The 16039-nt window shown below is 41.2% G+C and overlaps 1 protein-coding gene across 3 annotated transcripts in view; it reads left to right on the forward strand.

The window, feature by feature from the left end:
• The first annotated feature begins 1241 nt into the window (after positions 1-1241).
• Positions 1242-16039, forward strand: part of PSMB7 (proteasome 20S subunit beta 7) — a 70099-nt gene continuing 55301 nt past the window's right edge. For all 3 annotated transcript variants that reach the window (XR_010323021.1, XM_003407747.4, XM_064291451.1), the window contains exons 1-5: positions 1242-1354; positions 1775-1868; positions 4094-4191; positions 7878-8018; positions 11145-11260. Coding sequence is in view for 2 of the 3 variants with exons in the window: in XM_003407747.4 (XP_003407795.1) it covers positions 1293-1354; positions 1775-1868; positions 4094-4191; positions 7878-8018; positions 11145-11260 (511 nt within the window). In the remaining variant the exon portion in view is untranslated. The remainder of the gene's footprint in view (positions 1355-1774; positions 1869-4093; positions 4192-7877; positions 8019-11144; positions 11261-16039) is intronic.

Here is a 16039-nt window from a genome sequence, read left to right on the forward strand (position 1 = left end):
AAGAAATCAAACGATGTATTGCATTGGGGAAATTGGCTACAAAAGACCTCTTTAAAGTGTTAAAAGCAAAGATGTCACTTTGAGGACTAAGGCACACCTGACCCAAGTCATGTTATTTTCAATTGCATCTTACACATGTGAAAGCTGGAGGATGAATGACGAAGGAATAATTGACGCCTTTGAATTATGGTGTTGGCAAAGTATATTGAATAGACCATGGGCCTGCTGGTGCCGTGGTTAAGAGCTAGGCTGCTAACCAAAAGATTGGCAGTTGGTTTCCACCAGCTGCTCCTAGGAAACCCTATGGGGCAGTTCTACTTTGTCTTATAGAGTCCCTATTAGTCAGAATCGACTCCATGGCAACGTTTTTTTTTTTTTTTGCTTGAAGAATGAACAAATCTATCTTGGAAGAAGTACAGCCAGAATGCTGCTTGGAATCAAGGATGGTGAGTTTTCCTCTCATGCACTTTGGATATGGTATCAGGAAGGACTAGTCCCTGGAGAAGAAGGACATCATGATTGGCAAAGTAGAGGGTCAACGCAAAAGGAAGACCCTCGTGAGATGGACTGACACAGTGGCTACATCAATGGGCTCAAACACAGCAATGATTTTGAGGATGGTGCAGAGCTGGCCGGTGCTTTCTTCAGTCGCTATGAGTCAGGGCCAACTGGACAGCACCTAAGAACGACATGTGTAAAGTGGCATTTCACTGTGGTTTTGATTTGTGTTTCCCTGATAACTAAGGATGTCCAGCATCTTTTTATGTGCTTATTGGCCATTTCACAAGAGTCTTTTGAGGTAGGTGTCATCTCCATTTTACAGCGGAAGAAACACGAGAGTGGAGCTGACTTGCTCAATGCAAGGAGGTAGTGGGACTGGGCCTGGAGCCTGGTTGTGTCTGTCTCTGAAGCCCATGCCCTTCCTTTCCTCTGCTCCCCGCTTCCAAAAAAAAAAAAACCCAAATCCATTGACGTCTTATCAAATCCGGCTCAGCCCAGCGGAGCTAAATTAACGATAAAAACAAGTCTGGTCTGGGCGGCTGGGGACTGGTCTCTGGTCTGTTCATCTTGTTCAAGTCCTTCTCCCGCTCCGGGAATAAGGGTCTCCTCCCCGCCACTGGGGGCGATATATCGCAAATATCTCCGGGCTTGTCTAGGAATTAATAACGCTAAGATAATTGTCCTTGCTCTGAGTTGACCCGCCTGTTAAGCCCGAGTCGCCTGCGGTGCCGGAAGTACTCGGCTCTTTTTGTTTGTCCCCGCCCTCGGCCCGGAAGTGCTTACTCGGGAAGATGGCGGCTGTGTCGGTGTATGAGCGACCGGTTGGAGGTTTCTCTTTTGATAACTGCCGAAGGTGCGGCCTTTGCGGGTCGGGGTCCGGGGCGGAAGTGGGAGTACGGTGCCCCGGTCGGAGCTTTGCCGCGGCCTGGTCTGGAAAGACCGAGTGTGCGGGAGACTACGGGGCCTGCGGCTCGCGGCTCGGGTGACTCAGGGCAACCTGGGCCTCAGCGTGGGTTTCTCTTGAGGCCGGATTAGCCCTCACACCTCTCCAGCTCCCACGGACACCGTCTCCTTAGACGAATCGCGGCCATTCTTTGAGGCGGTTTTCTTAAAAAAAAAAAAAAAGAACAATATTCCTGATATTGGGAGGATTCAGTGAACAGATGGGCGAGAAAGAGTTTTTCTATTCCTGAGTTAACTATTAAGTACTTTTCGTGCCATTGCGGCTCAGTGTCGTCCTGCCCTTCAGCATTTTTTTCTTTTTTGCACTTAGGAATGCCTTCTTGGAAGCCGAATTTGCAAAGAAAGGTTACAAGCTTCCAGCAGCCCGGAAAACTGGCACGACCATTGCGGGAGTGGTCTATAAGGTAACCTGGAGTAGAAATGACTGGATTGATAACAGGATATAGATCTCTCTTTGCTGGATCAGGAAGGGCTGATGTTACAGAGTACATCAGGAAAAGGCCCTTTAGGAGCGATTGCTTTTGTCGCTAGATTATGTGCGTTTGTTAACACTTCATATTCTTTTCATTCTTTGCAGAGTCATTGACAGGAGAGCAATTTACTTTTTTAAAATAATTTTAAAAAATTCAGTTGTTAAGATATATACAGCAGAACATACACCAATTCGATAATTTCTGCATGCACAATTTGTTGACGTTAATTGCATTCTTCCGTTTGTGCAACCATTCTTACCCTTCTTTTCCGAGTTGTTCCCTCTTTCATTAACATAAACTCACTTCCCCCTAAGGTTCCTATCTCATCTTTTGAGTTGCTGTTGTCAGTTTTATCCCATATGGCTGGATCTTAAAAGAGCACAATGCTCAAGGCAGACATTCTTTACTAGTTAAGCTAAATTACTGTTTGGTTTTAAGAAGACTTCAGGGGATATTTTTGGTTTAAGATTTAATGTTTAAAGATTACCTCAGGACAATAGTTTCAGGGGATCATCCAGCCTCCATGGCTCCAGGAAGTCTGGATTCTGTGAGTTGGTACCATTTTAATCCCAATACCTTTCTTCACATGAGACCAGTGTGAACCTGACATGAAATATTTTAGAACACTAAGTTATAGGATTGTGTTTCAGTTACCATTTGCTCCCACTGCCAGAATAGTACCTGACAGATAGAAGGTATTCATTAAAAATTGATTGACCAGTCAGGGGTCAGGTTTCATCTGAAACCTGTACATGTGTATATACACACAGGTTGTACTGTAAATCCCAAGCAGTCATGAAACTGTTAGGGCTAAGGACTATACTCTCTGATCCAGTTGGGTTGCATACAAAAAGACATTTTACAAAGTGTTGGTAATGGAAAGCCATTATTATTTATAGAAGGAAAAAAACAACAGAAACAGATTACTTATAGAAAGCAAACAGTAAAGAACAGCAATAGATTAGAGGTGAACTGGTCCCCTCCACCACCACAAGTACCCCTGCTTAGCATCATAGAAGAGGAACCTGCTTACCCTTCTCAGATTACTCATGTCCATTTCTGTGTCACTGGGCAAGCACGCCATGGATCAGGAGTTACCAGGTGTGTTTCTTTCAGCAGGTGTGTTGTCACTTCAGGTCAGGTGCAGTGTGGCTTTTTTTGGTTGTGTCTGGCCCCCTGTGCTTACTGGTCCACCTCTCAACCAGCAGCTTTGGGACAACCGTGGGCCAGTGACATCACTGGGGAGGGGGGAGGTACAAGGGATGCAGACTGTACTCAGTGACAGTGTTAGAGGGGGTGACACCAAAATGTCTGTAAATTTTTTGTGCAGTGTTTCAGTAGAAATTTATTTTTTTTAGTAAAAATATTCCTGTGGTTGTAACAACAAAAATATTTTTTCATAAACCCAGCTTACATGTATCAGTATACCTACAAGGCTAAAACTCTATGCTAATTTACTTTTTGAACATTATAATGTGCTCCGTCAGAGCTGTCTTTTTACCCAGTTACAATGCCGCTTCAAATCATGTGGTTTCGTCTGCACAGGCTACAAGCACGCCCTGTTGTCTTTTTTGTTTTAAGTTAACTGCTGTAGGAGGCAGGGTGATATAATGGGAGAACCGAAGATTTGGCGTCAGACATTTATTCATTGAGCTTCTGTGCTGCTTCCAACCTTGGTTGGGCCACTTCTCACAGCCACCCTTTCCTCATCCAGCAAATGGAGATAATAACTCCTGCCTTAAATTGTTGTAAGGGTCAAGAGATAATGATTACTGTTGTTGAAGGTAAAGAATGACTTATTTAAAAAAAATTGACAGAGGTGTCTCTTTTATTGGAAGGATTTCTGGATCTTAATCCAGGCTTTTCCAAGATTAGCTTTGTGATTTATAAGAAATCACTGAATCTCTGAGCCCCATTTTTAAAATCTGAAAATGGGGATGGCGGTTCCTACCACCTACTCAGGATTCAACTAATAAGGTTTATTAATGAGCCTTTTCTTGAACTCTGAAAGTGTGGCACAGTATTTTTGGTAGGAGATTTACCTGGGGGTGTGGGGTTGGGGGAGCAGGAGATGGCTAACGTTGTTTTCCCTAAGCTAGAGAGCTGTGGTTTATATATCTAAAATTATTTCTAAACTTTTTTTTTCCCTCCAATAGGATGGCATAGTTCTTGGAGCAGATACAAGGGCAACTGAAGGAATGGTTGTTGCTGACAAGAACTGTTCAAAAATACACTTCATATCTCCTAACATTTAGTAAGTATTGGTTAGTGTGAATAGCTTGTGTATTTTCAAATATTTTGTTGTTCTTGGATGCTGTTAATTCTAGCTCGTAGTGACTCCATGTGACAGTAGAACTGCCCTACAGGGTTTTCTTGGCTTTAATCTTTACGAAAGTAGAAACCTACAGGGACCAAAGCTGAACTTACTACCCTCCTTACTAAAACTTAACATTCACCCTATATTTTCTGTCTTCCTTATTGGAATTTTCATCTACCCTGTCACCTAAGCCATGTATCCTCAAGTCCTTTCTTTGCTTCAGTCTCTAATTCAGTTGGTGGCCAGTTTTGCTTTCCATGTGCTTCTTGAATCCATTTCCTCCTAGCCTTTCTACTGGTAAGGCATTTTAGTTCAGGTTTTTTGTTTTCTCAGTTGAACTCTCTCAGTTCTCAGTTGTTATTAAATTGTCTCTGTGTCTCGGTCTCTTCTTTTCATTGTCCACTCTTCCGCCATATTGGATTTTTAAAATACAGATCTGATTATGTCCCTTATGTCTTTAAAATTTTTTTGAAGAGTCTTTTCACGTTTTCACTCTGCTTTTAGAATAAAGTCGAAACTCTGTAGCATGATATTTAAGGCCTTGCACGATCTCACAACAGCTTATGTTTTTACTCTTTTTCAGCTGTCATCACCCCATGCTACAGGTACACTGGGACCATCCTGATGTCCCCCCAGGCCCTCTGCTTAGAAGTGCTCTTTCCCTTTTCTTTGCATGTAGAGGCTTTTTATCCATCCCAATCCACCTTCTGTGAAACTTCCTCTCCGAGATCAGAATTGCTCTCTTTCCCATAGCATTTTGTTCCAGTGCTACTATATATTGTATCATATGAGGTATTATAATTTTTTGTTTACCTATGTCTCCTCCACTCGTCTTTGAATTCGTATGCCAGGACCATGTTACTGTTATTATTATTTTTAATTTCCAGCACTTAGTATAATGATTGGTATGTGGCAAATATTTGATAAATGTTGAATTGCCGAATTTTTCATTTATATATATTTTTAGTATCTTGTACCTAAATGAATGCACAGGAACCTTCCTCATGCTTTTTTACCATTACATATTCCTCTGTTGTAAGGATATATTGTTGTTGGGTGCCATCAGATCAGTTTTTTTTTCTTTTTTAGCACACTTATTGTTTTATGACATTGGTTAACAACCCCATGACATGTCAACACTCTCCCTTCTCAACCTTGGTTCCCTATTACCAGCTTTCCTGTCCCCTCCTGCCTTCTAGTCCTTGTCCCTGGGCTGTTCTGCCCCTTTAGTCTTGTTTTGTTTGATGTGCCTGTCTAATCTTTGGCTTCAGGGTGAACCTCAGGAGTTAACTCATTACTGAGTTAGAGGGTGTCCAGGGGGCATACTCTTGGGGTTTCTCCAGTCTCTTTCAGGCCAGTAAGTCTGCTCTCTTTTTTTTTTTTTTTCTGTGAGTTAGAATTTTGTTCTACATTTTCCTCCAGCTCTGTCTGGGACCCTCTACTGTGATCCCTGTCAGAGCAGTCAGTGGCGGTAGCTGGGTACCATCTAGTTGCACTGGACTCAGCCTGGTGGAGGCTGTGGTAGATGTGGTCCGTTAGTCCTTTGGACTCATCTTTCCCTTGTGTCTTTAGTTTTGTTCTTTCTCCCTTGCTCCTGAAGGGGTGAGACCAGTGGAGTAACTTACATGATTGCTCACAGGCTTTTAAGACCTCAGATGCTACTCACCAAAGTACAGTGTAAATCATTTTCTTTATAAACTGTTATGCCAGTTGAGCTAGATGTTCCCTGAGACCATAGTGCCCACAACCCTATGCAATTTGGTCCCTTAGGGAGTTTGGATGGGTCTGTGGAGCTTCCATGACCTTGCCTGCCATCAAGTCAATTTTGACTCATAGTGACCCCATGTGACAAAGTAGAACTGACCCATAAAGATTTTCTTCTAATTGTGTTTAGGTGAAAGTTTACAGAGCAAATTAGTTTCTCATTAAAAAATTCATACACAAATTGTTTCGTGACATTGGTTGCAATCCCCACCTGCGTCAGCACTCTTGCTCTTTCTACCCTGGGCTCCTTGTTTCTGTTTGTCCAGCTTTCCTGTCCCTTCATGCCTAGTCATATTTGCTTCTGGGTAGGTATTGCGCGTTTGGTCTCAGATACTTGGTAGATCTAAGAGGCATGTTCCTCAATGTGTGTAATGGCTTGTTTTATAGGCCTTTCTAATCTTTGGCTTGTTTTAAATGCTGAGGTTGTAGGTAACTTTTTGCTTCTTTTAAATTAAAAAATTTTTTTTTCTAAGTTCCGTATCGTGAAGATATATCACTTTGATAATAAAAAAAAGAAATTATTAAAATATGTATATATAATAACCTTTACCACAAAAAATGCAGTATCAGTTATCACATCAATGAATTATGGCAAGAGAAGTGTGATTTCTGTACAAATATGTATGTGTATATATATACATATGCATATACATATATGTATATATATATACACACATGTATGGAAACCCTGGTGGTGTAGTGGTTAAAAGCTGCAGCTGCTAACCAAAGGTCGGCAGTTCCAATCCACCAGGCACTCCTTGGAAACTCTATGGGGTAGTTCTGCTCTGTCCTGTAGGGTCGCTATGAGTCGGAATCGACATGATGGTAATGGGTTTTTTTTTTTTTTTTTGAATGAATGAAAGGTGTACTTTGGAAGTGGCTTCATTTCTGAGTTGGAAGGCTGTCTGGGGACCATAGTCTCAGGGGACCCCACAAAGTCTTCTAGGCTATCATCTTTATTGGACTTTAGGGCTTTGAATCAGTTCTTCCCGGTTCAGCCATGGCTGTGGAAGTGAAGCTGGAACAGACCGGAATTTTTTAAAATTTGAACTGGAACGATAACCGGAATAGAAAAAATTTCTGTTAGAAACCTTGTGTCCCTCTTGAAACCAAGGGCAGCATACATGTTGTGTAACAACCAAATCTCTTGCCTGTCAGATTTTGAGTAGAGTTGCAAACAGCGATGCCGTGCTCAAAGATGGTGGCCGACTGTGCCACTTTGAATGTGTGTTGCACTTTACAGTCCTGCCAGTAATCCAGTCTTATGCATCAGGCTCCTAAAAGGGCTTACTATACTTCTTTCAGGTCTCCCATTCAAGGGCTTCAGCCAGCAATTTTTCCCATTCTGGGTCACCCAAGTTGTAAAAATTCGGGTCTGTTTGTTTCGCATCATTAGCCGTGACCAAACTGGTTCAGAGCCCTGGACCAGATCTCCAGGTCTTTCTCCCATGGAGCTGCTGGGTGGGTTCAAACCACCAACCTTTCAGTTAGCTTCTGAGTGCTTAACCGTTGTGCCATCAGGGTTCCTTGGAATTGCAAGATTTTTAAGAGCACCCGTTCTTTTGTAAAATTTGGATATATTTGTGGGATTAGTAAAATGCATGTTCTGTTAGTACAGAAACTAATGACTTGAAATGTTCCATTGAGCCACAAAGAATGTACTCACGTGTAAGTAGATGAGCACGTACAGCTTTAATGCTAATTGTAAGATTGGTTAGACAGAACAGTTAACAATCCCTGTACGTACTCAGAACATCTTTGTGTACCTGAACTTTGTGGAAGCTATCCAAGAAGCTTCACTTCTAATTGTGCCTTGTGGTAATTGAATTTCAGCTAAGTTTCTAATCATGTTTTTTCAGTTGTTGTGGTGCTGGGACAGCTGCAGATACAGATATGACAACCCAGCTCATTTCTTCTAACTTGGAACTCCACTCCCTCTCCACTGGCCGCCTTCCCAGAGTTGTGACAGCCAATCGGATGCTGAAGCAGATGCTTTTCAGGTAAGGCTTCAAGATGGGGGTTTCTGTAGCATTTTCTCACGTTTTAGTAGATTTTTAGCAAAGGGGAGCCTAGAAGCTAGGGAAAAGGCATTAAAAAATATACATTTTATTTCAGGAATCAATTATTATTAAAAAGCCATTTTAATTTCATAAGGTTTTTAATAGTACATTTGCGTTTATGGGATCAGGTGTTTGTCATGGATAAATTGCACGTGCCCAATAGAGTCATTTCATGAGATATAGTGATATTATTGGATATGAGGAACTTTCTTGCTTATAGTTAGAAAAGCTGGAAGGAACCTTTGAGTTCATTTTGTGCGACCCCCCCGTGTGGAACCTCTTCACCCCCTGCCCACATACGTGTAAACACACAAATGATTTTTTCCTTTTACATTTTTTGTTGTGCTTTAGGTGAAAGTTTACAGAGCAAATTAGTTTCCCATTCGGTAGTTTGTACAGAAAGTGTTCCATGACATGGGTTGCATTCCCCACAATGTTTCAGCACTCTCCCTATTTCTGCTCTGGGTTCCCTGTTTCCTTTCCTCTAGATTTTGTACCCCTGCCCTGCCTTCTCGTCTTTGCTTTTGGGCAGATGTTGCCCTTTTGATCTTGTATAATTGATTGGTCTAAGGAGCACTTTCCTCTTGGATGTTATTGTTTATTTTATGAACCTGTCTATTGTTTGGCTGAAAGTTGTCACTGGGAATGGCTTCAGTTCCAGGTCAGAAGGGTGTCTTAGGGCTGTAGTCGCAGGGGTTCTTCCAGTCTCTGTCAGATGACTAAGTCTGGTCTTTTTTTGTGAATTTGATTTTTTGTTCTGCATTTTTCTCCCACTCTGTCCAGGACTCTGTGCTGTGATCTCAGCCAGAACAGTCTGTAGTAGTACCCAGGCATCATCTAGTTCTGGTCTTGTGGTCCTATAGGCTGTGGTATATGTGGTCCGTTAGTCCTTTGGACTAATTATTCCTTGAGTCTTTGGTTTTCTTCACTTTCTTTTACTCCAGATAGGAAGAGACCAATAGTTGTATCTTAGATGGTTGCTTGCAAGCTTTTAAGACCCCAGATGCTACTCACCAAAGTAGGATGTAGAACTTTGTCTTCATCATTTATATTGTGCTAATTAATGTAGATGTCCCCCGAGTCTGTGGTACTTTGCTTTGAGCCTAGGAACTTCATCCCACAAGGTGTTTGGTTATGTCTAAGTAGAGTGTCCGTGACTGTGCCCCTGTGTGCTCTATTGTTTATATTAATATACCCGCAGCACCTACAATTCTGTGTGTAGAAATATCCACAACTAAACCTGTATCTGCAGGTGGGTGTGCTCCCTTATTCCCTCCCATACCTCTTTAGCATGCCTATCTACCTGTGTATCTATTAGTAAATTATTGTTTGTTGATACTATTGTTGCAGGGTTGTCTATGTTATAGTAATTACTTGCTCCTCCTAAGAGAAACCCAGACCCAAACCCATTGCCTGTTGAGTCCATTCTGACTCATAGTGACCCTATAGAACAGAGTAGAACTGCCCCACGGGGTATCTAAGGAGCAGCTGGTGGATTCCAACTGCAGACCTTTTGGTTAGCAGCCAAGGACTTGCATTATCTTTAACAAATTCTTTCCTCTTTTCCTTATCTATAGAATGGATTTTTTTATAGAATGGATGTTGTGAAAGTTACAGGGCAGCAGGAATAGAGAGCAAAGGTTGTAAACTGGCAGCTCATAGACTACATTAAGCCTGTAGAGAAATTTTACTTGGGTCACATGATACTTAAAAAAAATAGTGGCCTATAATTATCAGTTGGGAGATTTTAATTAGAAAGTCTGCATTTCCAGCTTCTTCTGAATAATTCAGAAAGAAGGTGGGATAATGCATGGCCGTAATCTTTGGGAGCTGAGTGTGTCTCTTGCCTTTAGAGGACGTCTGTATGTTCTGGTTTGCCATGCCCTGCCTGGCTGACTTCACCCTCTTTCCTGCCTGGTCCCTGCATTTCTGTGAATTTGCAGCTCCTCATATATCTGGTTGGCATAACTCCCAGTCATATAGTTCCTGTTTTACTAATGAGGAGATCAAGACTTTAGTCATACGGGAGGAAGTCTAGTTCTATCTACCTAATTCCTGCTCTGGCTGAACTCAGCCCTTATGTCAGTGATTTCCATTTATTAGTGTACACAGTCATAATTCTGAATTATTGCCAATCAACTACGTTCTCCCAGTACAGTCTGAGTAGAACTTGTTAAAAGCACTCCTATTGACCAGAGATTTCTGTAGACTTTTGTGGATTTTGACTTTAAATATAAAGCTCCCTCTGGTGGTTTACATGGTGCATTGCATTTAAAACCATTTTTAAACTTGTAAAATTGTTGCAAATAGAATATTTCAAGGTTTTCCTTGCAGTGTTGTTTAAAGCATTTGGTTGAATAATCTAGCACGTTTCTGTTAATCTCTTTAGAATGTCTTAGAAATCCTAAGTTTTGTTTTTTCAGTATTTTGTCAGTTTTAGTTTAATAGACTTTGTAAAGGTTAAAATTAATAAGTTTTGAGGGGAAATTTAAAAAATTAAACCAGGAAATTTATGGTCCTTTATGTCTTCTGACATTTTTGGTGAGTTACATAAAATGAGAGCGGTGTAAAAAAAAAAAAAAAAGTACAGAATTTGACTTCAGAACTTTGGTTTAAGTCTCATCTGTAGCACTTACGGAAACCCTGGTGGCACAGCAGTTAAGAGCTACGACTGCTAGCCAGAAGGTCAGCAGTTTGAATTCACCAGGTGCTCCTTGGAAACCCTATGGGGGCAGCTCTACTCTGTCCTTTAGGGTTGCTATGAGTCGGAATCGACTTGACAGCAATGAGTTTGGTTTTGGCTTTTTTTTAAAGGTGATTATGAAGGATTAGGTGAGATAAGGTATGTGGAGCACCTCACACGATTTATGTTTATATTAGCTGATAGTAAGTGTTCAAATAATGTTAGTTCTCTTCCTAATTGTTCTCATCAAACTAATAACCCCTTAATGAAACAACCTCAATATAAGAAGCTTTTTGTTGTCATTCTCATGTAGCTTTTGGTTAAGTTACAGTGATGCAATGCATAGACTCATTTTATTTTCTTATGCATATTCTGATCACCAGGTATCAAGGATACATTGGTGCAGCCCTAGTTTTAGGAGGAGTAGATATTACTGGACCTCACCTCTACAGCATCTATCCTCATGGATCAACTGATAAATTGCCTTATGTCACCATGGGTGAGTGTAATGTTTCTCTGTTGTTTCAGATTCTCTTGTTTACCAGGATGGTCTCTTACATAGCTGGTCTGGTTCCTGTTAGAGGAGGCAGTACAATACAGCGCTTTGATTCATTCAACAAATATGGTATTTATTGAATACCTGTTATGTATTAGGCCTGGTTCCAGGTGCTTGGGATATACCAGTGAACAAAATATAGAAAAAAATTCCTGCCTATGAGGAGGTTATATTTTAATGAGCGTAGATAGATAGTAAACAACAACTGTAATAATTATTTAGGAAGAAAAGCCAGGTGATCTGCTTCCAAAAATGAGCCAGTGAAACCCCATGGATCAGTACTGTCCAATCCTTAACCAATCGTAGAGGTGGCACAGGACCGGGCAGCATTTCATTTTGTTGTGCATGGGGTCACCATGAGACGGCAGTGAACAACAACAACATAATAAGTATATTTGTAATATGTTAGAAAGTGACAAATACTAGGGAAAAAAAAGTAACACAGTGATATAGTACAAGATTTTATAGTTATACAGGATTTTACCATTGGGGGAATTGGGTGAAGGATACAAGGGATCTCTCTGTATTATTTCTTACATCTGCATGTGAATGAACAAGCATCTTAAAACAAAAAGTTAAAAAAATTAAAGCAGCATAAGGGGACTTGGAAGTGGTGGGCAGAGGGTGGAGTGGGGTACAGATTACAGTATTAAATAGGAAAGTTAGGGTAGTCTTGTGAGTGAAGAAGGTGAGATTTGAGTGAAGAGCCTGCCAGGCAGAGGCAAAGTGGCAGGTGTATGCATAGGTGTTTTTTTTTTGGTGAGCTAGAGTGACTAGGGTCCCTATTTACCGCTTAACTTCTGAGGGATTGTGGGTATCATTTAACTCTTCTGTGGTTGTTGGCTCCTTATCTTTGAAATGGTATCAGTAATGTATATGAAGCATCTGGTCTCATGCCTGGCCTGTAAATAGATGCTCCTCTTTATAGACCAGCTTTTTATTTTTGTTTTTTAACTCTAACTGCTAGATAAGAGTATTTCTTTTAATGACCTCTCCCCCATGATAAAATTATATTTAGAAGAATTGAGATTTGCAAATTCCAACCTTTGTGCTAAATTTCTGAGTCACGTTGTATAAGGTCCAGAAATTTGAACAGGTCTTGTGTAGCTGGTGTTTTTCCAGCTGTCATTTATAGCTTACATTTTTTGCCTTGGTATTGTGGCTGCCTTGGCTAGTTTAGGAATTACCGGTTGGAGACTTTGCCGTTCCATTGTGTTATCTTGCCTCTTACGAGGTTTTAGACAACACGTGTTCCCTGTCTCTTGGGGAGAATGATTTGCCCTCAGCATAAGGATGAATCTTTGTAATTATCTTAAAATGAAAATACAGTAATTTTAGAGTTGTTCTGATTTGCATTATCGAAATGTATTTGTTTTCTTCATCAAAGTATTGTTTTTATTTCTCCTCATATGATTCCTTTAAATGATAGTAAAGGTGAGATAACCTTTTCTCTTAAGAAATTTTATTACTTTTTTTTTTTTTACTTGAAAAGATTTCAGACTTGCAGAAAAGTTACAGTATTGTAAAATGAACGGTCACATACCCTTTATTCAGGTTTGTCAGTTAACATTTTACCACATCTCACACAAGTTGTTTGTTGCATTTTTTAAATGGAAAAATTGGTTTCTTTTGCTTTTGAACTGTAGTAATTTGTCTTCTGAGCTTAACACTGAATTTAGGAGAAGTTGTTGGAAGTGAATAGTCAAGCAGATTTGTTTCTGCACATTTTACTCTGCATCCCCACTTTATGCTTCATTGTGGCTGGTGGTGATCTTGTATCTCTTCATGTCTAGTGTGAGTCCAGGGTGGTGGTTCCACACTCTGTGGGTTTATAGGACACTTCTGTTTAGAAACTACTTATTCAACACAATCTGGTTTTGCTATCATTAAAAGATCAGATCAAGAAGAATGAGACTTCAGTAAAGTGATGCTGATTTTGAATACACAAATAAATTATTACTTTGAGGTTTTATTTGTTCAGCTATTCCTTCATTTATTAAATATTTATTGAGTGCCTTCTTTGTAAAGACACTGTAGCAAGTACCACAGGTAGAGATACGAATATGAGAGTTCTTGCCCTCAAGATACAGTTTAATGGGAGAGGTAGGTATATGAACGGACAAGGGCGGTAGGTACAAAGGCCAGTTGGAGATGATGGGCGTTCAGGAAGAGCCTCACTTCACTTAAGGTGAGTCTTAAAAGAAGAATAAGATATTTTTCATTTATCAGCTATTAAGCATCTGTTATATTTGTGCCCCCCCACACATCTGTCAGTTTGTTGTACTGTGGTGGCTTGTATGTTGGCGTGATGCTGGAATGTGTGCTACTGGTATTTCAAATACCAGTAGGGTCACCCTTGTTGGACGGGTTTCAGCTGAGCTTCCAGACCAAGACACACTAGGGAGGAGGACCTGGCAGCCTACTTCTGAAAAAATTAGCCAGTGAAAACCTTCTGAATGGCAGTGGAACATTGCTGTAGTATTGGAAGATGAGCCCCTCAAGTTGGAAGACAGTCAAAACATGACTGGGGAAGAGTTGCCTTCTCAAAGTAGAATCAACTTTAATGATGTGGGTGGAGTCAAGCTTTTGGGACCTTCATTTGCTGATGTAGCATGACTCAAGATGAGAAGAAACAGCTATAAACATCCATTAATAATGGGAATAATGTACAAATTTATGAATCTAGGAAAACTGGAAGTCGTCAAAAATGAAATGGACCACATAAAGATCGATATCCTAGGCATTAGTGAGCTGACATGGACTGGTATTGGTGATTTTGAATCAGACAATCATTGGTTTACTATGCAGGGAATGACCAAGTGAAGAGGAACGATGTATTCATCGTCAAAAAGAACGTTTCAGGATCTGTCCTGAAGTACAGTGCTGTCAGTGATAGGATAATACCCATATGCCTACAAGGAAGACCAGTTAATATGACTGTTCTACCACTAATGCCAAAGATGAAGAAATTGAAGTTTTTTACTAACTTCTGCAGTCTGAAATCGATCAAGATGCATCGATAATTACTGGTGATTGGAATGTGAAAGTTGGAAACGAAGGAGAAGGAACAGTAGTTGGAAAATATGGCCTTGGTGATAGAAATGACGCCAGAGATCACGTAATGGAATTTTTCAAGGCCAACGATTTCTTCATTGCAGATACCTTTTTTCACCAACATAAACGGCGACTACACATGTGGACCTCGCCAGATGGAATACACAGGAATCAAATTGACTACATCTCTGGAAAAAGATGATGGGAAAGCTGTATGTTATTAGTCAGAACAAGGCCCGGGGCCAACTGTAAATACACAGAGTCACTGTACCATAAGGAATTGGTAGGCTTTCAGCCATTTCAGGAGGTAGCATGTGATCAATAACTGCTGGTACTGAAGGAAGAGGTCCAAGCTGCACTGAAGGCATTGGAGAAAAACAAGGCTCCAGGAATTGCCGGAATACCAATTGAGATGTTTCAACAAATGATTGCAGCACTGGAAGCCCTCACTTGTCTATACCAAGAAATTTGGAAGAGAGCCACCTAGCATACTGACTGGAAGAGATCTGTATTTGTGCTATTCCAAAGGAAGGTGATTCAACAGAATGCGGATATCATCGAAACCGTATTGTTAAATATCACACACAAGTAAAATTTTGCCGAAGATCATTCTAAAAAGCAGTTGCAGTAGTACATCGACAGGGAACTGCCGGAAATTCACGCTGGGTTCAGAAGAGGATGTGGAACAAGGGATATTGCTGATGTCAGATGGATCTTTGCTGAAAACAGAGAATACCAGCAAGATGTTTACCTGTGTTTTATTGACTGTGTGTTCGAGTGTGGATCATAACAAATTATGGATAGCATAACAAAGAACGGGAATTCTGGAACACTTAATCCTGCTCACGTGAACCTGTGCATAGACCAGAGGCAATTGTTTGAACAGAACAAACCACTGTGTGGTTTAAAATCAAGAAAGGTGTGCGTCAGGGTTTACCCCTTCACCATGCTTGTTCAATCTGTATGCTGAGTGTGATGGTTAAGATTGTGTGTCAACTTGGTTGGGCCATGATTCTCAGTGGTTATATGTGATCACTCCCATGATTGAATCTGCTGTGAGTAGCCAGTCAGTTGAATGGGAGTTTCTTTGTAGGTGTGGCTTGTATCCAAATATAAGCAGAGTTTGACTTGGGCGGAGCCAAGATGGCGGAATAGACAGACAAAGACCTGAAAAAACAAGTGAAACCAGTGTATTTGTGACAAGCTGGGAGCCCTGAGCTTCAAAGGCAAGCTTAGAAAATGAACTGAGGGGCAGGGGGAGGAAGAGACCGTTCAGAAGTGGAGAGGAGTTACAGGACCTGAATCACGGGAAGCCCTCAGGCACCATTCCCAGAGTGGTGGTGGCGGGCTGGTACTAGCGTTCGGCCTCAGTTTCCTCAGGGAGAAGCAGCCAGCTGCACAGCCTACTCACACCTCCAGAACCTGAGGAGAACGGTGCTCTCGGCAAAAGCTAAGTACTTGTGTATATTTTACCGTGCCCCCCACCCCCAAGCCGGCTTCAGCGGCTGAATTCCCTGGGCCCGAGATAGGCCCTCTTGAGCACCTAGAACGATCCTCCCGGCCTCAGGGAAGGAAAAAATTTGCAATTGGGGGAAAACGTAATTTGACAGCTTCACTAACCGGGGGAGCTCAGGACAGAAGCGGCTCCTGTCCAGGCATAAGTGGTCC

The sequence above is a fragment of the Loxodonta africana genome, chromosome 9 (assembly GCF_030014295.1).
Source record: "Loxodonta africana isolate mLoxAfr1 chromosome 9, mLoxAfr1.hap2, whole genome shotgun sequence".
NCBI classification, from domain to species: Eukaryota; Metazoa; Chordata; class Mammalia; order Proboscidea; family Elephantidae; genus Loxodonta; species Loxodonta africana.